This window comes from Neophocaena asiaeorientalis, unplaced genomic scaffold, assembly GCF_003031525.2.
Source record: "Neophocaena asiaeorientalis asiaeorientalis breed wild unplaced genomic scaffold, Neophocaena_asiaeorientalis_V1.1 scaffold52, whole genome shotgun sequence".
Taxonomy (NCBI): Eukaryota; Metazoa; Chordata; class Mammalia; order Artiodactyla; family Phocoenidae; genus Neophocaena; species Neophocaena asiaeorientalis.
This window is the reverse complement of record NW_020173927.1, coordinates 4,080,514-4,106,844: the sequence shown is the minus strand read 5'-3', so window position 1 is coordinate 4,106,844 and position 26,331 is coordinate 4,080,514. Positions and strand designations below refer to the sequence as shown.

At 43.6% G+C, this 26,331-nt stretch overlaps 1 protein-coding gene across 1 annotated transcript in view; it reads left to right on the top strand.

The window, feature by feature from the left end:
• ADAMTS16 (ADAM metallopeptidase with thrombospondin type 1 motif 16) overlaps positions 1-26,331 on the top strand; it is a 174,710-nt gene that overhangs the window by 5,012 nt on the left and 143,367 nt on the right. Inside the window, exons 2-6 of the mRNA XM_024752503.1 lie at positions 11,614-11,649; positions 12,030-12,322; positions 12,522-12,807; positions 12,858-12,999; positions 19,803-20,128. Of these exons, the coding sequence (XP_024608271.1) occupies positions 11,614-11,649; positions 12,030-12,322; positions 12,522-12,807; positions 12,858-12,999; positions 19,803-20,128 (1,083 nt within the window). The remainder of the gene's footprint in view (positions 1-11,613; positions 11,650-12,029; positions 12,323-12,521; positions 12,808-12,857; positions 13,000-19,802; positions 20,129-26,331) is intronic.

Sequence of the window (26,331 nt, the reverse complement as noted above, 5' to 3'; positions counted from 1 at the left end):
CGAGTGTATGGAGGAGAGAAAGGACACAGAGATTAAATGTCCACAGTTTATAAGCATTCCACCTGGGAAGACAACTTCTTCCATGCCAGCTGCTCTGTCTCTGGGCAGAAAAATAATGTCATTCTTCCAACAATTTGCATGCTGAAATATATACAGAAGGCTTGTACTTTCCGCCTATCACTGGGGCAGAGTTCGGAGTTTTTCAGGACAGGCTGGAAGATACCAGCTCTTCTTTGACTGTTCAGGAGGGAGAGAATAATGGGTTTTCCTGAGAACTATAAAAGGTAAAAGGAAACTTGAAAGTAGATCTGTTCCACCATCCAGGTAACTAACAGGCATTGAACCCTATGGCGTGCTTGGCCCCTCTGGGTGGGAGAGATAGCAGTGAGCATGGCATTCCAGAGGAAAGGTGATCAATAAGCAAGCCACCTGGCAAACAGAGGCTGTGGTACCAGGCGAAGGAAGAGGAAGAAGAGAATAAAGCCAGGTGAGCAGATAGGCCGTGATTATCTGTTCTGAGAATGGTGTTTGTGAGCAAACCTTCTGACATGGAAAGCTAGGAAAACATGAGAACGGTGTTTCCCACGACTGATCAACAGTGCTTTTTTTCTACAAAGTGACTTTTCAGTGTCTAATCCCATGTTTGTCCCTGCTAAGAGGGGCCTGTCAAATGTTTGAGGCAGTTTGAAAAAGCACAATCTACATTTCCATTGATTTAACTGGGCTTAATTATTATATATTGAGTTTAATTTTGAATCCCAAATTGTGCTGAAGGATGCTATCAGATTTGTACGCTTATCACACTGGATGTGGCTTAAAGACATTTCAGAGACGTCAGCCAAATACATCGGTCCTTTTGAGGAAACAGGTAGAGAAAGTTAGAGAGTGAGAAGCTTTCACTTGAATTACTAAGAAGTAACAATTGTGAACTCAAATTTCCCCAAAGATATTATTGTTTAGTTACTTTTGTATCTTAGTGGTTTTACAGACCCACAGCTAGTTTTGTTCATAAAAGCAACCTTAATAAAGTAATGATAAATACTCTGGTTTCTGTCTGTAAATTAGTGTCACGTGGTTACTGATTTGCAATTATGTAATTTGGGAACTTGGATTTTTTCATCTCGTGAAGATAGAATGAGACAACTGAAATAAAATTGCTCAATAACAGAATCATGATGTTAATTAGTTGTCCAAGGCATGGGTTCCCATTTGAATCTGACCCAGGGCATTAAGCACAGTACAAACTGTGGTGTTTGCAACATTGTAGATGAGATTCCTTTTCTCTGAAAATTATCCATACTTTTCTCTTTTGCAAAGATAAAAACTGGGTTCTCTTCGTCCGTAATTTGTGTGAGTCTGAGGGGCAGTTTTTCCAGTTATCCAAGTCTTTACAAATGAGATGTGATATGGGAAAAACAAATCCAATTTGTCACATCAGATTGGCTGTGCTGTTCTTGGTCTTGGGTCTGCAGAAACGCTGAACTCTATTCAAGAGATGCAATCTTTATTCTGGAAGGATCACTGCAACTATTTCCCATGTAAATCAACTGGATTTGGAAGCAAGACTTAAAGCAAAGGAAATGATATTCATGTTGAATTTGGTCTTTACTGATCTGATACTGCCAACTATTTTTTTCTTTTGTTTTATGTTTTTTTTCCAAAATAATATGCATTATTTTTCATTTACATGCATTAAAATTCATTTAAATTAAAGTACTATTAAACTTACACATCAATTTCTACATTCCAGGCATTGTTCTAAGTTCTTTATAAATATTAACTTTGTCCTCATATCAACCTTCTGGAGTAGGTTCTGGTTTTTTCATATCCATTACACAGATGGGAAAATAAAGTTTCATGTAGGATAGGAAACGCACTCTGGGATTCTCCATTTTATTATTCTTACCTGAAAAATATTTTAAGTTTATATTAATTTAATATTTAATTCATTATATCAATTTTCCTTTGCAGTATGTATGCACTTTTAAGAGCATGTGATTGAGTTTTCGGTCCATAACAAAATCTAAGATTTTGTTTTATAATAAGAAAATTTAATCTATTGTGTGTGTTGATATAATTTTTTTACATCTTCTGTTGTCACACCTATATTTTCTTATTTTCATTTTTCTGTTGTTATTCTCTGGGTTTTTTTCCATGTACTTAAAATCTCTTTACTTTTCTCTTCCCATGTATTCTCTTCATTTTTACCACCACTATTTACTTTTAACTTTTCAAAAGGATTTTAGCTTAATTCTCTGATATTCAGTCATGAAGAAAGCAGTATATGTTAATACTACCAGTAGAATAGAATTTTTATCCATCTTATTTTGTCAGACATACATATGCGGATACACTTTATTTTTCCATAATGGTCTTGGTCATTTTGTAATGTAAGCAGTTACCTAAGCTCTCTATTTACCTATTTTAATGGTAAACTCTACTCATGTAATATTATATCTCCCAAATAATAAATACATAAATATCTAGATCTTTTCAAAGCTGAAAAAAATCTATACACTTATGATGTTCCAGGCAAAATTAATGCAAAATGCACAGCCAGCCACATCTTGAAAAAAACATAAGGACAAAGACACGTGATGATTCTATGAGGATCCAGGCTGAAGAGCCCAACAGGTCACCAAGAAAATAAGACTGAATTTGCCTCTGGACCTCTCCTCTGCCAAAGCAAATGCCAGATCACAGTGTGCCATGCTTGAAAGAAAAACTGCACCGTGGTTTGGACATTCTATCCAAGTCAACTTTGTTATAAGGTGGGGAACAGAAATACCTTGTCAAATGTGCACTATTTGCTCCTGGTATCCCTCCCCAAAGATAGTCTGACTTGAGTTCAATTCTTCCGTCGTCTTCCTTGAGGACCCTTGCTCCGTGTTGTTCGCCTCCAGTCCTTGTGGTATCAGGGGGACAAAGAGGGGTGCAGGGATTCTGTGCCGTGTGTTTAGATTATTTCATGGAGCCCTCACACATATGCAAGCCTCTGCTGTCACTCTGGTTGCTATGTAAGAAAACTGAGTCCCAGAGAGCCGAGGTCAGCTGGAAAGAGGCTGAAGGAGCATCTTAACAGGCTGGTAAGGACAGAGGGCAATTCTCGGCATGGGAGGAAGGAATGGAGACAGCCCCTGTTAGGGCTGCAATCAGGAATTTACTGAAGGATTCCCAGCATGATTAATATTGAAAGATAAAGGGAATGGGGGGGGAAAGGAGGATGACATTAGAAAAGAACAAAACTGACTTTTACAGAAGGGAAACGAGCAAGAAGAGAGATAGGGTGGTGAGATGTTTGCTGCAGGTGCCTCACTCCAAGTGGCCCAGGTCAGGCACGGAGATGACAGACACGGGTCCATGGGTGGATCCTGGACCCCTCCCTAGCTGCACGGCGCACTTGGTATCTACTCCTCCTGTGCTGCTCTCCAGAACATTCAAGGGTGGCGGACTGATGTTCCCTGCTCTGTGACGCGGAAAATGCAGAGGTGGCAAGTGGCATCCAGGAGCCTTCAAAGCAATTCAGAGCCTTTTACTATCACTTGAATCAATAAATTTACAAAAGGATTGGATATGGTACGTCTACTTCATTTCATTGCTCTAGTAATCCTTATACTTTTTATTAGAATATAAAATTTGTGTTTGTGTGTCTGCTACAGTTTGAGAAGAGAAAAAGTGACTCATCACCTCATACTGTTTGAAAAGCCATGTTCTGGTTAACTTTCCTTTCTGTTTGTGTCTCCTCAAGACTCAGGTTGCTATGTTTTTTCCTAAATTTAATGGGAACGACCTCCCAGTTACTGTCATGCTTCATTGTCACAGTGACACAGTCCACACACAGGGCATGTTAAACAACAAGAGATTCCTTGGAATAAGAGTAATTCTGAACTATATTCTCCTTCCCACACCTGTGAAAGGGGATACTCCTCTCCATCTCCTTCCACGTTGAAGGAAGCCCTGGGAAGCACAGCCTTCCTGACTCTCCACTCCCTCTGCACTCAATGCTTCCCAGGAGGAGGAGAGACATAGGTCTGGTGATTTTGGAAGAGCAGATGGGCGCCATAATCTCTCCCTTCCTCTTCCCTCTTGGGAGCTGCCAGACCTCCAAGGGCACGTGCCCTTAATTTTGTTTGTCCCCATGGCATTGTGTAGGTGCTGCCCCTTTCAAAAGGGCTGGAAGGCCAAAACTTTGGGGGGGGGAATAAATTTAATGTCTGGGAATGTTGACAATTACAAAATAGACCTCATTTGTGGGAGCAGTATGTACTTATAAGGAGGGTTTGGGTGGACTTCGGGTTTGTATTATAATATTTGGTGGGTTTGGAGGCCTTTCAGGCTAGGCGGATGTTTTTGTGAGGCCATTCTATTTCTTCCACCAGTGCCAACTCATGTTTTACTGATCAAGTGAGAACAAGAGGTGCCAAGCTTCAGGCTCCTTCCTACTTAGAATTTGGGAGGTGGCTGCAGCTCTAGGGATATTTTTCCCAGATCCACAGAACATGAAAAGGAAGAGCTGAGCCGGAGGCAAAGGTGGGAGGTGCTGGGTCAAGGTGTAGACCCAGAATGTGTGCAGCCTGCAAGGGCAGCCCTGCCTAGCAAACATGGCCAAGGCAAGAATTCTGTTCTAATTGTTTCTACCTCAGGAAGACTGGAGGGAAGATTCCAGGATGCAAACCAGGGAGATGCCTTCTGGAAGCAGGATCCAGGAGACCACTGAGAAGCACAGAGGCAGCCCTGAGAGCCTTCATCAGTGATTCTTTTCCAGATGGAATTCATTCTAGTGTCTTTTCTTGCCTCCCAGATTCTCCTTGAACTTTATAGCCTCTGTCAAGTCAAAACACTACAGATATTCCCTTACTCAACACTTTCTGCTCGTCATGATTTGATTTTTTTTTAATTGTTTTACAGTCATGATGGTTAGTGGTGAATGAAAACAATCAGGTCAACATAATGGGCATTTCAGTAAGTTAAAGTCATTCAATTTAGACAGAAGTCTTAATTCTGAGATAACACACCATATTTCATCTTACCTTAGGAAAATGAAAGGCTGGCAACCCCATGGTGGGTTTCTTTTAGAATTTTCATTTGGGAGTTTTACTAACCCATAAAATCTAACACTCTGCCCTACGTTCACTATTGTCTGTCCTATTCACAGAAGTTCTTACTTAAAATAACTTGATTACTCTCAACTTGTTTTCATTTGTGTGCATTGTCTAATTTCCAGCTTCTGCCAATCCTATTTCCTAAATAAACTTAACATCAGTCCATTTCTCCACAACCCCATTGTCACTGTGCTTGTCAAGGCCACCATCATTTCTCACCTGTTTTCTGATAAATTAGCCCATATTGGTCTCTCTCTACAGTGTTGGCATCTACCATCTATTTCCTGATTCTGATCCTGCGACTCTCTACGCAAACTCCTTCAAAAGTACACCATGACCCTTCTCATTCAGAGGGTCCATTCAGAAAAAGCAAACGAGCAGCATGCAGGAGGATGGTGTGAAGAAGAGGCTGGGACATGTGAGGTGAATTCCAGAGGCAGAGACGGAAAAGCTGGCAGCAGCAAAACATTGGGAATGAAAACTTTTATGTTCTAGAATGATTCAGAGTACTGGGGAGACATCACGGCAGTAAAGCAAAGGTACACTTGCTGAAAGCTTGTTAGAGGTGGGAGTCAGAGAAGAACCAGCTGTACTTGTAGGAAGAGGATCACGGGTGACAGTGATGGCTAGAGGTGAGGGCACAGGTGATCCTATCAGCCTGGCCGCACACAACCCTGAGTGGCGGACAGCTCCCACTTGTGGATACACAGAGATCAAAGACATGACTGAAGCAGAACACAAAAGGCCCTGCACAGCAGTGGAAGGGAAACAGTATTTGGGAAACTCAGAGGTAGAGTGTCTATGTGGAAATGACCTCCCTTAGGAGTCAGAAGAAAGTTTCAACTCTAGTTGCCCCCTATCCAAGGGGAAACCTGCCTTCTCTGAAACAAAAACACAAAATCATGAAGAAATATGAGATCAACATGGAAGTAAAAGATATAGAGAATAATTTGCTCATTTAACAAATACTTATTGGTCATGAAAAAAAAATTATGTAGTAATGAATCATAGACATAGCAAGTGGAACAAGTTAAAAGTCGAAGCAGCACCCTGAAAAAAATCAAAAAGTAAACTTTAACACATTTCACATAATACAGGAAATAGAAGAGAAAGATCAAATTGATGTCAGAAGATAGTCAACAAAGCATGTGGATGACTGGTTTGTGCATCAGATGGGACAGAATTGGGACTTGGAGGGGTGTCAGATAACCTCTGAGCTAGGATACCATGGGACCAGGAGTCCAACACTAATGATGGGAGAGACGGTAAGGAGGAGGTTGGGAAGGTACTCTATAATGTTAAATATATGTTGAGGTGATAAGACACAATCCCAATTTAAGAAGCATGAAATTGGGAAAAATGGATTTCACAACTGAGGAAATGCAGATAAGAATAAAAAGTCTACTGATCAAAACTTGGGGGGAATTTAACCTACAAGCTTAGATAGGAAAAACCAATATATCTACCTTAACAGTGTAATGATGTGTTGGCAAAATCATTCCAAAGAAGCCCACATTAATAGATGTACCCCTAAAAGATATCTCAAGCCTAAAATTACAGAAAAATAAGAGGTAACATCATCATTCACACAGCCTCCTTTACTTCTTCATAAAATGCAACCTCTCTTGAAAGTACTAGTTCAAAGTTTGTCTTTTCCCTGAGTTATAAGTTCAGTGAAGAAAGAAGCTCCATGATGGATTCTCAGTAAGTAGATAACTATTCACAACTAATCATGAGTAATGAGTGGCTAATTATAACAGGAAGGGGCAACAGAAGCTATTCTAAAATGATTGAAAATCTTGATGAAGTTAACTATTTTCTAGGAACACATAAATTGAAAAATTGCTTTAAGAAGTAGGAGGAAAACAGAATAGTCCATGAACAATAAAACACATTGAATAATTAGGCAAAAAGTTCCCTCCAGAACATAAATCAGACCCCAATAATTTTATAAGTGTGTATTTTCGGATCTTGGAGGCATGGATAATTGCTATTTACTTGAAATGCTCATTTGGAAATTTTTCTGGTTAATTTTACGAAGTTGCCAAAGACCAAACACTAAACCTGAAAAGGAGGTCTGCACATGTGCATTTCCTCACCTCCGCTTCGCTCCATCCCTGAGGGAGGGACTCCTGCCCCAGGGTTACAAGACAGCCAGACACAGGACGCCCAGCCCGGGCAGGTGAGATGGGCAGCATTTATCAGCCATTCCTACTCACAGCCCTGGGAGGAGGACACCGCACACCACGTGGGGCCCCATCAGGAACAGAGTCGACAATCAGGGCTGTGGGGAGGCAGGTGTCATAGTATCCACAGGGTGGGCTGTCCCCGGGTCCCAAGGGGGTTCGTAATTGGATTGTTTGAATGAGTCATGCACTGGCCTGGAACTGAAACCCACTACTCAGGTAAGCAGGCCCCCTTCCTCCCCAGTGCCTCTGCTTCCCAAAGAGCTACAACCCACCCATTTTCTTTCTCTCTAGAATTTTTCTTAGAATTAAAGGTATCAAATAACAATATACACATTACTTGATAACTTACTTTAAATGATAGGTGGATGGATGAACATACACACACGCACGCACGCTCAAACCAGACTATCATTACACTCACAGACGTGTGTACACCCACTCTGGCTCACACACACACACACATATAAAACATTTCTAGGTGGGATCACTTCCATGGCAGCAAGCTATCCCAGAGACTGGACACACCCTAGCCACACAGGCATCTCCCTCTGATGAACACTCGGGAGTACCCCAGCTGTCGCCCTCCCATACCCCCCTCCCTAGGGAGCAGGTGGTGAGATCCACCGCCCTCGCTCCATCTCAGTCTGGGTTGCTTACAGAATCCTCTGGGAAGATTTTACAAACACAGATGTCCAGTCACCACCACACACCCATGATACTTCCCTGGTGGTGGGGCCTGGGAATCGAGGTCTGCAGCCTCTAGAGATTCTGTAGGCAGAGCAGATGGAGGACCACTGCCCTATGAGCCTTCGCAGGGCCAGGGTTCCATGGGCCTCCACAGAGAAGTCCACTGGGTGGGGAACACTGCAGGTGATGGGGAGAGCAGCAGGCTTGTTCCAGGTGGCATGAGATGGAAAGTCTTCCCTTGATGAGGGGCTAAACCTCTGTGCTCATAGGTCTCCTGGGTGCACAAGGAGGACAGTGGCAATCAGGCCCCCTCCCCAAGGTGGCACAGGGCAACTGAGAAGAACTATCTCCCCACGAGCTCAAAGATGTCCACCTGTGCCTCGCCCATTGTCCTGGACCCTCGGCTGAAAGGCCCCTGGTGGGATTCTTTGAGCTCCTCCAGCTGCTGGATTCAGTTGTTATCTTGTTACTTGGATCTTGCGATAGAAAGAGGGCCACGCCTGGATGCTCATGTTAGAATTTCAACTTGACATTCCTTCCTGGTCCATAGAGAACTTACTGATTGTACTAGTTCTGGGGCTGCTATTACAAAGCACACAGACTGGGCAGCTTAAACAGCAGAAACATATTGTCTCATGGTTATCAGGCCTGCAGTCCCAGATCTAGGTGTCCACAGGGTTGGTTCCTTCTGAGACTGTGAGGGAGATTCCATTCCATGATCTTTCCCCTGGCTTCTGGTGGTTTTCTAGCCATCTTTGGCATCCCTTGGCATGTAAAGGCATCACCCAATCCTTGCCTTCCATGTTCACATGGCATCCTCCCTGTGTGTATGCCTGATCCACAATTCACTCAGCACTCATGAGCAAACCCAGCCAAGATCAGCAAGGCTGGTCTGCACCACCAGGTAACCAACCAGCATATAGTCCTTGAACAAAAAGAAATGGTTCTCATTTTAAGTTATGGGGTGTTTTCTTGTGTAGGGATAGCTAGCAGATATACCCACCTTCAACACTGATTTTCCCTGTGGAATCATTAGAAGCAAATATGTTTAGCAGAAGCCAGTGTAATTCTGGACCAGACGACACAAGGGAACAAATGCTGAGTCTTATTAATCAAGGTTTCCAAGTGATGGATCTTCTGGCACTGGTTACCTTACGAACAGCTTAAGCACTGGGGGGAATCAGGGGTCTCACTGCAGGAGGGGGTGTCAATTACCAACAATAGTAATCAAACAGTTAATGAATACTAATGATTCTAATACACCTATCATATTATTTTAATACTAAGTGATTATATTTTATATAATGATAGAAAGTATTATTATTATTTGAGATAAATTTCTATGTGTTTAACGGGAAAGAGCTTACAAAAGCCACATTTTGAATTCAGGAATCCAGTATTGTTTGTCCTCCTTGGTTCCCAATTTTCCTTTCTTCCTTTTCCTAAGAAAAGTCAAGTCTCAACGTGGAGGAACCCAGGTTCTAGAGTGTAGCCAGGAACAGAACCAGCATCAGAATCAGTGAGCTGATTGCTGTCTGGTTAGGTCTGAGGCATCTGGGCCCACAGATTGAGGGCTTGTAACCCTGTTGGCCCTGGGAGCTGAGTGGCTCAGGTTCAGCCAGGACCATACGGGATGTCAAGGAAACACAGGGGCTGTGTTATGCCTAGCCAACAATTTCGGAAGAGCATTCTTCCAGGATGGCTTGATTCCTAAAGTTGTACTAAGTCAGGCTTCATGGCAAGTTCTAAGTTTCACATAATCCATAAGACACATTGCCCTGTCCTAACCTTTCCCTTTAGGAATTCAAATTTTCTTGCATCAAAAATTTCCTTTTTTTGTTTCTTAATATGCTATTTTTCACACTGTAGAGGTATTATTTCCACTTTTAAGCCTGTCAACCACTTTTTGGGAAAGCGTTATGGGGCCTGGCCCAGTCCGACCTCCCATGGGTCAGGGAACGGTGCTCTTACCCCACTCACCTGGGAAGCCGAGGGCAAGTCCAGGTTGTCACCTGTGCCTATAAGCCACCAGCAATAGATGGGAGAGTCCTACAACCCCCTCCTTGGGTTACATTCATTTGATAGACTGGCTCACAGAACTCAGGGAAACATTTTACTTACCAGATTACTTGTTTATTACAGAAGGATATAACTCAGGAACAGCCATATGAAACAGATACTTAGGGCAGGTATGGGGAAGGGTGTGGGGTTTCCATGCCCTCTCCAGGCACCACTCTCCCCTAAACTCCACCTGTTCACCAACCCGGAAGCTCTGAGTCTGGTCCTTTTAGGTTTTTTATGGAGGTTTCATTACATAGGCCTGCTTGATTAAATCATTGATCAACCTCCAACTGGTTCAACCTCCAGCCCCTCTTCCTTACCTGGAGGTCAGGGGATGGGAATGAAAGTTCCAACCCTCTAATAACACGGTTGAGTCCCTTGGCAACTGGTCTCAATTTTGGTGCAAAGTCAGCTCATTAACATAACAAAATACACCTTTATTGCTCTCTGCACTCAGGAAATTCCAAGTTTGGAGAGCTCTGTGCCAGAAATTGGAGGAAGACCAAATATATACATCTTATTATAAATCACAAATGGGTTCCATGTGTTCTATGGCCTTTATATACCTTGTCCACCAGTTTCCTTTACCTCAGCCCCCAACCTGGCCCCGGGGCTGGAGTTTGCCCTCTATCTGAGTCACTCAGAGCACTGAATTCAGTGAACAGCTAAAAAAACTGGAAAACGTTCATCCCTGTAAAGGATATTGTTTCTTTCTTCACAATGGAAAGATTCATTTTGGTTGTATTCAAAAAGGGAAAAACATTCCTAAAAGTGAACCCTTTTATACCAGCTATCCTTCTTTCATTTCATCTGTTGAACTTATAAAAAGAGAGCCCCTGGGTGTCCTCATGTGATCGTAGGTAAGAGTTGGAAAATCTGATCCCCTTGCAGGCCACATTCAACACAATCTGCGATAATTAGAGACCCTCGTTTACCAAGCATGCAACGCCCTGAACTCAGGACACAAGGACCCTCTGCCTACTGCAGAACCTTTGCCAGCCTCCAGTCTGGCAGACACTAATCAGGAGCTGTGTGCCTGTGTGTGTGGAGCAGGGAGGGGGTTCTAAGGCCACACACACCCCCAGGCAAGCCTTTATGGAAAAATTTCTCCCACTTTTGAAGTGTGTTTTCAAGGCAACAAATATGACAGAGAGATGGAGCAGAAGGCCCTGCGCAGCCAGAGGGTCTCACTGTCCCTGCCCAGGCTGCCTGGCGCTGCAGGGCTGCCAGAAGCAAGCAGCACCTACAGGCTCAGGGCGAGCTGGGCAAAGGAGGCCTGAGACCGCTGCCACCAGTTTCCTCTCCATCCTTTACAAAATGTGCAAAACCGGCCAAGCTGGGCTAAACTGAATAGGAAGGACTCTGGAACCATGAAGCAGGAGCCCAGACTCCTCGGACCTGCAGGAGGGAAGAGGTCAAGGAGGCCAGGAACAGTCAGTGGAGCAGAGTGGTCTCAGGCGGGACACGTGCCTGCGAACACGCACTGGCACACGTGTGCACTCAAGCTCCAGCGCACACACATGCACGGGGGGGGACGTGCAAGCCGACACTGATGCGCATTCGCCTACACCCAGCTCGTGTCGCGCGTGCTCACACTGGAACGCGTGCACGTGCGTTCACACACACATGCCGTCAACAGGTGTAGAACACGAGCTGGGCTTGTAGCCGGGCCGGTGGACGCGCCTCTGCCGCGCCCTCAGACTCCTGGAGCCAGTAGCACAACGGCGCAGTCCCCGACCTGGGCCGGGACCAACCCGCGACCGCAAAGCCTCCGCGATCAACGGCTACACCTAGGCCCCCAGCAGCCCCGGCACAGGCCAGTCAGCTGCTGCCCAGACCCCAGGGCCAGGAGCGCAGCTACATCCCAGGAGGACGAAGCTTCCTCGACCTCCCTCGTCTCCCATCACTTCACAGACTCGAGAGAAAAGCACATTCGTGTATACTCAGATCTGCGCATCCCTAAGGAAGTCCGGGCACCCCTGCTTCGCAGCTGATCTCCCCACGGGGCGGGAGGGCGGACCCAGCGGGACCCAGGCGCCGTTCTGCCGCATTCCGGCGGGCGGCAGGTGTCCGGCCATTGGATGCGCCGCTCCGGCCCTCGGGAGTGGGGATCGGGGCGCAGCGCGGCGAGGTGCCAGCCAGTGCAGCCGTGCGTGGACTGCAGGTCCGGAGAACAGAGCGGGTGGCCCGACCTGCTGACGCCGCCGCCCCGCGCTCGCGGTCCCCTCTCCACCCGCGTGCCCCCGGGACGGACGGCAAGGTGCCGACCGCGGGCCAGCGAACGTCCGGGTTCTCCCCGGTCCTCCTCCCCTCGCGCCTCACCCCGCCGCCCTCTCTCGCGCCTCTGTCGCCCCCCTCCTTTCTCCCCTCGCTTCCTCCCCCTCCCCTCCCCTGCCCTCGCCCTCCCCCTCCCCCGCTCTCCCACGGTGCGGGCGGGTTCTCCGCCACCGCCCCGCCGCCGCGGCCGCCACTCCGCCCCCAGCGCGGCGCGGAGCCGCAGTAATAACCCCGGCGCGGGCGGCGCAGTGACTGCGGGCATCGTCCTGCGCGCCGGTCGGGCTGGTCCTCGGTGCCCGCTTGCACGGTCGCGGGGCTGGGTAGCATCCGCGGCCCCGGGCCCCTGCGAGCGCCCCTGGATGGAGCCGTGCGTCCTCCCCGCGGGGGCGCAGCGCCGGCTGCAGGCGCAGGGCGCGCGGGGCAGCCCGGCCATGCTGGCCCCCGGCTGCGCGGCGCTCTGCCTGCTGCTGCTGGCGCAGGTGGGTGTGCAGGTGAGTCCCCGACTGCGGGGGCAGGGTCCCCCGAAGCTCCCCTCGCGCAGCCCCCGTCTCACCGAGGTGTCGCCGCTGTTTTCCAGCAGGCACCTGCGTGCGCCGTGGGACCCACAGCGGCCTCGCCGGGGAGCCCGAGCGTCCGGCGTCCTCCTGGCCCCGCGGAGTGGCCGGGCTGGGTGGAAAAGGGCGGTAAGTGCTGGAGGGGGGTTCGAATCCTTGCAGTGCAGCAGCTTGCAAACCCTCTAAGGCTAGTTTACCAGGCTTTGCAAATGTTCATAACTCTGGGAATTCTCTGTAAGGTGCTGCCGTGCTTCTTTCCAACCGTAAGAGCGAGCGCCTCTGAGTCAACTTTCACCAATATTTATATTGTTTCCCTGTAAAACAGAAATGGCTTACCAGCGTTATTACCATAAACATTAGGGAAGAAAGCAAGGGAATGTATTTATTTAAAAAACAAACACACACACACACAATTAAAGAAGGAGGAAATAATCTAGGAGTTGTATTAATGTATACACAGCAATTATAAAGAGCTTATTATGCCTTTCTCCATCCCCTCGTCCCCTCCCCCTCCTGTCCCCCCTCTGGCCTTTTAAAATGGACATCCTTCACTGTCAGAGCACGGGACAAAAAGACAGTCATTTTGCTCAGTATTTCTCACCTTAGTTTCAAAAGGGAGGTCTTCAAGAGTTGGCAGAATGGGTAATTAGCGTTTTGTGACGTCACAAGCAATGTCCAAGTCCTGTGTCATGATTTGCCAAAAAACAAGTCTGATCTTTCTGCAGTCTGTGTTTTTCCTTTCACTGCTCACAAGCGGCATTTATCATTTCATGCCTCAGGGGATGGACCTCTCTGTTCTGAACTGCTTTTGGGTAAACCGGAAAGCAGGTGTGGAATGTCGGTAGCTACCGGGTTTTTAATCTGAACCCAGTCCACTGGCAGTTGCTAAATATGAGTACTTTGCATCAATTCCAACAATGCATTGCCATCTCAAATGTTATTAGTGACTTACAGAGGAAGAGCTAGGTTTTATTATCCCAACCTATTTTCAGAAAACCTAGAAAATTTGAGTTAATAATCAAGAATTTCTGAGTGTAGTTTCTTCATATTGATAAAATTCCATAAAGACAATCATTTAATATATGCATTAATTATTGAAATTCTCTCCTCCCGAGGGCTGTACGACGAGTCTATCAATAGCGATCAATCCGATGAACGCGGGAACATAGGAACTTTTCCGCGACCACCAGAGGGCGCTAGATGTAAATAATAGAAAACGTTTAAAAATTACTTGTCACTGTATTTGCAAGAGAAAGTTATCTATTTAAAGCTCACTTCCTTGGTCTTGCCCTTGTCTTCTTTAATGTTTCTCTTACGACTCATTCTAGTATGTAGTTATTTATATTGTAGTTAGCTGTCTTCTTCCACTTAAAAAAATTTTTTTGTGAAAATTCTAGTTTTCTAAAATCATGAAAATTCCTGAAGGTCTCAGGAGAATTTTCAGAGTGTTTTCTAGTAGTTATGGGGTTTTCTGTGAGGTAAGAGCATTAGAGATAGAGAACCACTTCCAGGAGGAGAAGCCAAGACTTCCTGCCCGAGAGTGCCCTTCTCCTAGGGAGGAGCGTCCTGCAAGCTGGACCCCAGCCTGGCTGGCATGTGGCTGTAATCACCTGGCACCTCAGCTGGTGTCACAAGCCCAGCGTTCCCATGACAACCACTTAGCTCGCTTGGTCAGAACCTCAGGGGGAAGGTGGGAGCCATCATCATTGAGGTTCTCGCCTAGTGGACACACCACTCCCTCATCCCTCACGGTGCAGGTGTTTTAGGTCTTTAATTACAAAAGGCTAAGTTGAGAGAGTGGGTTTCAGTGGAAAGCTTTCACACGACCAGACAAAGACTCTTTATGCTCAGCAGTGTTACCTCTTTTGACCTAGGGTAGCAGATGTGGAATAGACTTTGTGTGATGCTGTGGTTAGTTTACTGTTGCATGTCTGGGTATCCCTTCACAACACAAAGGTGCCTTTGAAATAACTCTTTGGCCATAAAGTTTGTTTAACACATATTTCAACCTATATTGCCAATGTTCCTGGGAGTCTGGAGTAATTATGCAATAAGATAGGGAACTCCATGTATTCTGTGAGGCAACAATAGATAACTTCATTGAGGTCAATTCTATTTTCAGACCTTCAGTACACCCATTTCATTTTGGTGGATTCAACATAGCTTTTCCCTAATAGGAGCCTCGAATGCTTTCCCCACAAATTTACCTTTGTCATAATAATAGTGGGTCTTGTTAAGAGCAAACACATAGCACGAGTTTGTTAACTTTTAAAAATCTAGAGTGAATTAAGCTTCCAGGTCAAGAGTCAGAAGTTCTGTAGAACTTTGTTTCATTGGACATGAGAGATCTGTGTTTGTGTGTGTGAATCTAAAGTATATACTGATTTATATTCACACGTTCACGTGACTTGAGATGGGGCAGTTTGGCCCAGGGATCTGCTAGTAAATGTTTAACAACAGATTCTCCAGGCCTCTGATTTTGTAACATTTGCTGGTTCCCATGGGGTAAATACTCCCACCATGGCTGACTTCAAGCTGTGGATGTGAAGCCATTGAACACAGAGTTAGGACTTGATGTGCAAAATCTGTTCTCCGCAGCTGGTACCAGCAGCCCCTAGCATGCTCACAGGTGCTCCACACCTCATGCCCTCAGTTTGGAGCTGGAGTCTTCCTAGACTTGATGCTGTGGTCAAAACACCTTTTGAAATGAAGTAGATCAGGGTGCTGACTGAAGCAGCCATGTGTGAATCTCTCCTCCTTAGAAAAACCTGTGTAGGACCGAGGTCTTGTTTCAGGGATTCTCAAGGATCAGGAATCTCACTAAATTCTTTATTCTTGAAATCACAAGCCAGTAGTTTGGGGGATTACAATCTTAAAACATAAGCTCAAGAGTTAGTTTTAAATTGTCATTTTATAGCAATGATCTATTGCCTTCTGCATGGGGAGAAGCTATGCTTACTTTGTTCATTCATAGAATTCTTTAGCTATGACCCTTTTCACATTTATTTATACATAACCAACAGTGCATATCTGCACTAAGGACTGCTCTTTGATGAAATCAGGGTTTCTCTGCCTTGGCACTCTTGACCTTTTGTTATGGGAACCTGTTCTGTGCATGGAAGAATGTGTAACAGCCTCCCTGGATTCACTCACTACATTCCCAAAGCACCACTATCCCCTGCCCTTTCGTGAAAACCAAAATGTCTCCAGACATCCCAAGTGTCTCCTGGGGGCAGGGGTGTGGGGTAGCACTCCCGCTGAGAACCACTGGACTAAATTTTCACCCACATGCACCCTCACTCTCAGAAGGGATCGTAACTGGTTACAAGAAGTGGCTTTGCAGCGGCTGGAGCTGGTGTTCTGGGCAGGCTCAGGGCAGTTCTCCAGAACTGATCATTACCTTGTCAGAAATTTTGTGAGCTGGTGTGCTGAAAATCAAAATAGGTAAACTTGGGTGAAATAAATAATATTAAAAGCAAGATTAAAACACTGAAAACTCATCACTTCACAATTCTTTAAGTTTTGAGGTTACGTCTCCTCTTGAGGTTCTTCGTCTGTATTGCCTCTGTATGGTGGAAATACTTTATAATGGTGTGCTACCATGCAAACCTCTAAACTCCGTGTTCAGTGAGGTCACATGGCAATTGAAATTAGCCATGGTGGGAGTCTTTATACCAGGGAAACTGGCAAATGCCTTCAACTAGGCTACCCCATGACCCCCACCCGTAGCTGGTTGTGAAAAATGTACCAGCACAACACGTGCGTTTCTGTATAACAGGCTTAAAAGTTGTCATTTTGAAAAATAGATATTATATGTCTCCCTACCAATAAAAGATAAAGAGTGTATGCCCTCCAAAGTCAAGGTCATAAAAATGGCCTTTTAATGGTAATCATCTTTTTATGTGCAATAAATCTGCTCGCTAGCCAGTGTTTGGAACAGTCCACCTGCTTTGTCCTCATTCCACGGCCTCTGTTGGGATGGAAACAGGCTAGTGTGAGGTGCAGACACTCCCTGAGAGCCCGCAGGTCAAGAAGAAAGTTATTAACACGACCACGTCACACCAGCTTTTCCCCCGAGTCCGGAAGGCCGGGGATGAGGAAGGTGGTTTGGAAAAATGCAAACTAAGTGAGCAAGTGCTTTTCACTTTTTTTTAGGAGTAGCCGGGAACAGACTGTGATCACATACTTGCACCAGGCACATTCATTCCTAATTTGTTTCCCCCTATGTTTTTTTTTTATCATTGCATAGAATGTAAGCAAATTTATTTTACTTTCTCATTGTCCTAAGTAAAGTATGAAGTGATCCCAGTGTATTTTGCCTTGGCAGACACGAGTGCCCCGCTTTGGCATGTATTTCCAAGGCTGGTTGTCGAGTTGCCAGCCAGAACCTGCTTCCTGTCTAATCTGCATGGGCCACAGCTCACCAGGTACCTGCGCTGGGCATGTGGGGCAGGCCTGTGGGCCCAGGAGGGGCCCTTTGACCTGAGGAAACAGGAAGCCTGGGCTCAAACAGGCCATCGCTAAGCTTTTGGTTATCCTGCCGCCTGATGGGTTGGCAGCCGGGCCTCTGACTCTCACCTTGCCGTGGGCCTCAGCCCAGGGGACTCTGGACGGTGCCTTTCCATCCCTGGCCTTCTCTGTCTCTCCCAAAGCCAAACACATGCCTTTTAGGACCATCCCTTGGCTGCCACCCTCTCTGTTCCAGTGTTACCTTTCAAATACCTGCCAGGATGGCCCAGGGACATGTGGGCAAGTACCTATACCAAAAGAGTTCTGGTTGTGAAGAAAAATTACTTTTTCCAGAAAAAAATAATTTACCTGAGGACAGTTCACTTATGACCAAATAGCACTTCTGTAGGACGCTGTTTTATTTTATCTCATAGCTCCAAGAAGCATGTCCAATTCATGCTAAAGGCCCGGTTATTAAGTATCTAACAGAAGAGTCTCCCGAGAGCATATATTGGCAATAAAAGGGGAATATATATAATTTCTTAGGATGTTAGAATCATGATGAGAATATGAGAATCAGGTCTTGTCATACATTTAAGAGGAAGTTGCATTTTGAATCGTTAGGGACTTTCCACCTCAGTGTAGGGCTAGCCCTCCGGGGCTTGGGTCTGACATCCATTTCAAAGACATCTCAGAGGAAGCTTGGAGAAAGCCTGACATCCTATTGCCCTGTTATTTTCTGGTGTTTAGACAAAATGCAGGCTAGGAAGCCGGCCCTCTCCAAAGGTCCATCGCTGGCATGCAGATGGAGACACTCACAAGATATGTTTAAATATTTGAAAGGTAGAAGCCAAGCTAAGAGATTGTTAACTAAAATATTTTGTAGCCTCTGCTTTGACAAATCTACCTTCGCATGATCTAAAAGTCCAGGTTCAAGTTTAGAACATGGCAGTGCAATAAGATCCTACCTCTGGCATGAAGCCCACCCCTAGGTCTCTAGTCCACGTCTGTCCTGCCCTCCCAGAAACAACCTCTCCCTGACCTCTGGATGGCAGAGATGATGTGTTAATGGTGGGAATGAAAGGAAGAATCCCTGTCAAAGCAATGAAAAATACATGATGCTAGAAGGGAAGACACCTCTTTGGAGAAGACAGTTATGATATTCGAGAAAGGCAGGTGAGGACCACCGCCCAGGATTCTGGTGGAGTTACAGTTGTTTTCTCCATACTTTGCACAGAGAAGGGAATGACACAAATGCTCCCCAAACTATAAGACAGTCTGTGACAGAAGCCTATCTACCTTCGCATGATCTAAAAGTCCAGGTTCAAGTTTAGAACATGGCAGTGCAATAAGATCCTACCTCTGGCATGAAGCCCACCCCTAGGTCTCTAGTCCACGTCTGTCCTGCCCTCCCAGAAACAACCTCTCCCTGACCTCTGGATGGCAGAGATGATGTGTTAATGGTGGGAATGAAAGGAAGAATCCCTGTCAAAGCAATGAAAAATACATGATGCTAGAAGGGAAGACACCTCTTTGGAGAAGACAGTTATGATATTCGAGAAAGGCAGGTGAGGACCACCGCCCAGGATTCTGGTGGAGTTACAGTTGTTTTCTCCATACTTTGCACAGAGAAGGGAATGACACAAATGCTCCCCAATGCAAAACTATAAGACAGTCTGTGACAGAAGCCTGGCAGATCATATGGGTGCCCCAAATCTGTTAGCTCCTTGGGGTTTTCTTGACTTTTTAAAAATAAATCGTTTATTTGAATACATTTTTACCTGGTATAATACAAATTAGAATTGGAAGAAGAGTGTGGTGCATGTCTTTGAACAACCTTGAAGTGTGAAATGCCAAGAAGCCAGGCCAAAGGCTCAGCAGCGGTTTTCATTTGGAGAAAAGACACATCTGAGCATCTACCATACCTGCATTCTGCCTTTTCTGCTGTAGTTCAATGATTTAATAATTAACTATTTAAAAATTAAATGCCAAAGAATGTCCATCGTATTTGTATTTTTAACTGTTTTCTGAAAAATGATCAGTATTTTTAAGCTAAACTTTCTTATCAATAGACTAAAGATATTGGTAAAAGACAATATGACTAAAGGAATATTTAAAGCTATAAAAATAATGACATTATAATTACTCTACAGTAATTGCTCTGTAATCTGAAAAGCCCATTCTTAGTTTCATTTGCTCTGTAATATGTTTCTCCTTAGAAGTGTCATAGCATTTGCTGGATTGGTAATAACACATTATAGGAACAACAGTGACTTTGCAAAAGGCCCCTTTGAAGATTTTGCCTTTTAACTCCGATTTTATGCTTTCTGTAGTTCGGATTTGAGGCTGGGTGGTCGTGGACGCTTCCTCCATCCTTTTTTCCTGGGTGAAAACACTATCCGGTAGTAAATGATATTCGAAGACTTCCTGATCCTTTTCAGAATCCTGAAATTACTCAGCCACACCCCCTCTCTCACTTTCAGAGTATGACCTGGTGTCTCCCTACGAGGTTGACCACAACGGAGACTACGTGTCCCATGAAATCATGCACCCCCAGAGGAGGAAAAGGGCGCTGGCCCAGCTCGGAGCTGACTCTCTGCACCTTCGGCTGAAAGGCTTCAGGCACGACTTCCACCTGGATCTGAAAACTTCCAGCAAGCTGGTGGCGCCTGGATTTCTCGTACAGACTTTGGGGAAGGGGGGCACTAAGTCGGTGCAGACTTTCCCACCCGAGGATTTCTGTTTTTATCAAGGCTCGTTACGATCCCACAAAAGTTCCTCAGTGGCTCTTTCGACCTGCCAAGGTTTGGTGAGTACTCTTGTTGCCGCCTGTTGTGAGGCCGTGGGGGCAGGGATGTAGGGAAGGGAGCAAGTGACAAGATTGGGCTCCTTCTCCCATTATTGCAGTACAGATTTCTTTGCTCTCTCAAAGCAGAAGGAAAATTGCCAAGCAATGCTTTCTAAGATATGCTGGGCGCTTCCTATCCCCAATTTGGAAACAGCATCCGGGTTCCGCCTTCTGTTGTCGTTGGTCTACAACGATTGTGGCAGAGCACTGCAGTTTGGAAACTGTGCGTGAGAACTTACGGACAAGTCTGAAGACTTTGACTTCTTTGGGGATGGTTTTACTCTGACTTACTGGCTACTCTAACTTGCTGGTCACTTACTAGCACTGAAGGAACGTTTTCATCTTGAATAGAACAACAGTTCAACTGATTGGCGATGTGCTTGAAAGCACTTTATTTCTGTCATTCTGATGTTGATAATATATTTACAGATTAGAACATTCATTTCAGAAACAGTGGTGAATCCATGTCAGGGCAGTGCTGATCTTATGGGGCTAAAGAATCTATTAGTGCTTTCTTCATTTTCTTAATATCTGACTTAGACATTAAACATCCTTAGATGCTTCAGGTGGTCCCCTTTGCTTGGATCCTAGAGTGAGGAGCATCTGGCCAAGTTGAGAAGGTATCTAAATCCCTCAGGCTGACCTAAGCTGAAACTTTAATGGCTTACCTTTTACTTTTCTTAGAATATTTCCATAACTTTCGGGAAGGAAATCTTAGTAGATGCTTAGATTCTTGGACACAAATTGATTAGTCAGACACAGATGAGGGAGACATGACATAAGTAGCAGAGTAAAAAGGTGTGGTCCAAACAATAAGGTCTTGATCATGTTAAAGGTTTGGCAAATAGATTTTTGAACATTTGTTACATCTCCAGAAAATGATCTAAGCCTGTCTTATTCCTTTCCCTTGTTGAAAAGAGATAATTCAGACTCTACATCTCATAAGGATTTTGTGTACATGTATGTGAATACTGGATGCTGAAGGCACATTCATAACCAATTCCTTAAAATACTAAGTATGTGGAAATGCTATGTCCTGTTATTTTTTTAAAAAATATTAACATTCTGCTTTTTAGGGGGAATTCAGTTTGGGCTGGGCTCATATCTACTTTCTTTGGAAAGACTTTTGTTTTGAGAATGGATACAATGGGGAATAGTCAAGGGTGGGGTGGTGGTTATTTGGCACACTTGTTAAGCATAAGGACAGTGTGGTTGATTTCTCCCATGCCGTCTCAACAAAAGTAGATCTTTCTTAATGAAAGAGCTAGAATTCTTCATGTAATGCACTAAAGGGAGATATCTCTTCCTTGGCTTTCTTCAACAAAGGCTTGCTCAGACCAGAAATGGAAGCCATCTGTGTGGTAAGGAGATGCGCCATGCCCTTCAGAGCACTCTTGGATTTGTGGAGACTGAACAAGGTGCTTTCTTCCCATTAGCCCAGCAGGGGTGCAGGCTCGTGGATGCCCCTGGTCTCTGTGAGCCTAAGGCTTCCCAGTGATGGCGTGACGGCTGAGCTATGCCCTGGAGTCTGTCCCATGAATAGAGTTGGCTGACAGCAGCTTGAAATTTCTGGCTCTCTTTGAACTCAATGGGAGTTAACAGCGAAAGTTGTAAATGACAACTACATGAAAGATAAAGAAGTGAAAAGAACAGGAAAAAGACTCCTCTGGATAATAAACACTGGAATGTAATATTTTGGTGAATGCAATAGAAAGCTGTGTGCTTTCACCATTCATCTTCCAAATACATTAATTCCAACTAAAGTGATATTTTGTCTGTAGATGGTCACTACAAACATGACCTCAATTAGACTTATGAGTGTGAGATCCAGGGGCATTTGCTGTATGATAGGACAAATCAAAGGCATTCTAAAGAAGAAAAGGGGAGGATTAAGAAGTCCTCTCTCTTAGCCAGATAATAAAGTTATTGAATGGAAATGCCCCTCAAGTAGTTGCCAAGTCTGTTACTTATTTCCTGATTGATCGTTACCCCATCTGTCCTCTTTCAAATCTGTTAACACATGAAGAAAAGTAGCATACCTTTTGCATTAGATGACGGTTCCTTTTTTGTTATTTTGGTCCTTTCAGGTTCTAATTGAAGTTCCAGGTAGATCTCAGTTAAGCATTTTTTTAATTTGGTTTCTAGATGACTCAGCTATCTGATGGGAGTCAGGAGTGTGGTTCTAATTTATAGTAAATACATATTCTTAGTAAATACATATTCTTAAAGAAGAAAGACAAAACTAAAATGAGCATTGTACTTTGCATCTCTTGTGAATAATGAATGTCATGTGCTTCAGAAGTGTGTCTCACTGGAACCTGTCAAAGTTGCATCCAAGGAGTGTATTGTCTGATGAGACAAGCAGGGAATAGGCAATTTTACTGAAGAGTGATGAAATAAGGACAAATATGGGTGCTAGGAGAACTGAAATGAAGATGCCTCACCCCATCTTGGTGAGAGACAGCAGCATCGGGGTAGGTTTCTGGAGGAAATATTGTCCAAGACAAATCCTTATTGTAGGATTGGAATGTGATGCTCATGAATGGAAGAGTAACAAGCCATCTCAGGGAAGATGATGGAGACCCGTCAAGCTCATGGAATCCTTGATAACACCATCCATGACTGTTCAGAGATTAATATTTGTATCTGAATCCCAAGTATAGTAAACTAAATAAGGTCTGTAAGCCCTAAAATGACTTCTAGAGTCACTCTGACATTGCCACCAAGTATATTGATTCAAGATAGTTCTCATTTTGCTAAATAAGATTAATAAAAAAAATAGTATCTGTTATACTTATGTCTCTACCAAAATGACATAACAAATCTGTTCTGATTACCAAACACAAGCACATAAACGTGTGTCACACAGCAGGTGCTTTTCAGTACTTGTTAAATAATGGATAGAATTACTGGGTGTCTTACAGTGTAAGAAACAATGATGACAATGACAGTAGCAGAGGGAACAGTAATAAGTTACTGAATGTTATTTGCCAAATACTTGCCTAATAGCTTCCCATTTGTTATCTCACTTAGCCTAATGATAACTCTAAGAGATAGGTACTATTTTTTTTAACAGCTTTATTAAGATATAATTTATATATCATAGAGTTTCACCCCTTGAAAATGTATAATTCAGTGTTTTTTTAGTATATTCCCTGACTTCTGCAAACATCACCACAGTCTAATCTGAGACATTTACATCACCTCAAAAAAAAAAAAACCCAGTCCAGTCTGTCCCATTTCTCTCAAGCCCTCATCAGTCCTAGGCACCCATTAATCTGTCTTCTTTGCTTATAGATTTCCTAATCTGGCCATTTCTGATAAACGGAAGCATACGATACGTGGTCTTTTGTGACTAGCCTCTTTCACTTAGTATACTGTGTGTTTAAGGTTCATCCATGTTGTAACATGTTTAAAGATTTCATTATTTTTATTAGTAAATAATAATCCTTTGTATACATATGCCACTTTTTTTTTATTTTAATGCCTATCAATTGATAGACATTGTTTGTATTTTCTTTGGTTGTGTGAATAATGTTGCTATGAACATTTGTATACAAGTTTTTGTGTAGACATAAGTTTTCATTTTTCTTGAGTATTTACCTAGAAGTATAGTTAGTGGATCCTATGGAAACTCTAAGCTTAAACTTTTAGGAGATTCTAAACTGTTTTTCACAGTAGCTGCACCATTTTATGTCTACCCAGCAATGTATAAGGGTTCCAGTTTCTCCACATTCCAGACAACACTTGTTCTTGTCCACCTTTGTTTCTTATAGACATCCTAATGGACATAAAGTGGTATTTCACTGTGGTTTTTGTTTACCAGGTAGAGATTATTGGTTGGCAATTTTTCTTGTTGTTGTTGTTTTGTTTTGTTTTGTTTTTCCTTCAGCACTTTGAATATACCATCCTACTGCCTTCTGGTTTCCATTGTTTCTGATAAGAAGTCTGCTGTTTATCTCGTAGTTTTGTTATACTTAAAGCATCGTTTTCCTGTTGCTGTTTCCAATGTGTCTTTGTCTTTCAACATTATTACTGTCAAGTGTATAGGTGTAAGTATCTTTGAGTTTATCCTTCTTGGGATTATATGAGCATCCTGAATGTTCATATTAATATTTTTCCTCAATTTGAAAAGTACGTGACCATTGTTTCTTCAAATATATTTTTCTGCTCCTTTCTCTCTCTCCTCTCCTTTGGTACTCCCACTATTCATATGTCGGTGTGCTTAATGATGTAGCAGGTTTCTCTGAGGTTCCATTCATTTTTCTTCATTCTTTTTCCTCTGTGCTCTTTAGATTGTGTAATCTTGATTGATTGATCTGCAAGCTCACTGATTCTCTGCTGGCAGTTCAAATCTACTGTTAAGCTTCTGCAGTAAATTTTTCATTTCAGATATTGCACTTTTCAACTTCAATTTGGTTCTTCTTATAATTTCTCTTATTCTGTATTATATGAAATACTGCTATGAGGCCTTGCTTTAATTCTTTTGATATAGTTTCCTTTGGTTCTTTGAACATGTTTATAATAGTTGCTTTGCAACCTTCTCTTAATTGCTTGCAAGTAAGATACCCATTATTTTTGACAATACCATTAGACATGAACTTTCACACACTCTGTTCCAAATATAACCATTCATTTTAAGTGAGCTTCTTGTTCTTAGAGCTTGCTTCTTGCTTCTCTTCCTGGGAAAAATGTGTGTGCCACATTTTGGAGCTGGAACTAGTAGTATGCTTCTCCTCCCAAAGTGACACCCCTACTCTATGAGTGGAGCTCTGGGTGGAAATAGTAGCTCCTGGTCTTCTCTGCTTTTGCTTCCTGGCTTGAAATCTCTACCATACAAATGTTCCTGGTTGGGGATGTTCAAGGATCAATTATTCTCAACCGGCTGAGCCTGGAGTAGAGCTTCCATCTTATAAGCAGGGGCTGCTTAGCACAAGGGAAATCAGTTCTTATGGCCATGCCTGTCCAGAATAGAGCTTCTGCAATATAGAACTGAGGGGATAAGAGATGTTGGTGCCTTGTTTCTCCTGACTTGAAAATACAGCCCTAGAATGGGTGTTGGGTGGGATAGGGAGCCCTGGTCTTTTTAGAATATACCTAGAATAGAGCTCTGTCACATTGAGCAGGGGGAAAGGTGAGCATGTGACCATGCTCAAATGTCACCAAATTTTACCATTCTTTTACAGATTTACTAAATTTAATTAGATAGATGATTTTCCACTTTTTTTATTGGAATATGGGAGGGATAAATCAGAAGCTTTGGATGAACACACACACACTACTGTATATAAGATAGATAACCAAAAAGGACCTACTGTATAGCACAAGGAACTCTACACAATATTCTGTGATAACCTATATGAGAAAAGATTTTCCACTATTTATGCCCTTAGGACAATTTCCAGAGACTTCAAATGGTGTGTGTGTGTGTGTGGTGTGTGTGCAATTTTCAGCAGGAAAATGGTTGTTTCACTTGAGAGAGGATCTTCCACAGTCCTTACACTGCCATTCTGGAAGTCAGTCTCTGCTAAATGCTATTATTAACATATTTTGCAATCACTGCCCAAAGCTATTTTATTATCCCCATTTTACAGATGATTCCCTAGGTAATTCTTGAAAGAGTGGGATTTTGACCTAAGTTGACTGACTTCAGAAACAACACTTTAAATCACAATACTATTTTGCTTCCCTTAATCATGAGGTCATTGCTGCACTATAGGGACCTACAAGATCATTTATGTGGATTTCCATTGCATCATCCTTGAATACTCTCTAAAGCCTAACGATGCTTGCATTTGGTTTCCACCTCAATACCACCTTCCTCAGTATCAAGCCCTCTCTGAACTTAGTAGGCCCATTTGTAATGTATCAGGCCCTTATATTAAAAAAAAACATGAATTCATTCCATAATCATTTATTTATAGGTTTGTTTTTTTATGCCAGACTGTGAGTTCTTGAAGAGACACTGTTTTATTCATCTTTGTATCCCCAAGTTCCTGTTAACACAGCCTAGTTCTCTTTTTTTTTGCAATGAATGATTGTATTTCAAATTAACAACCAAAAATACTACATCTTCTCAACCTCTATTTTGAGATATGAATAAACATAAAATTCATTTTATAATTCATTTCATATGATTTCCTTCTGTGACTAATGTCAAATAA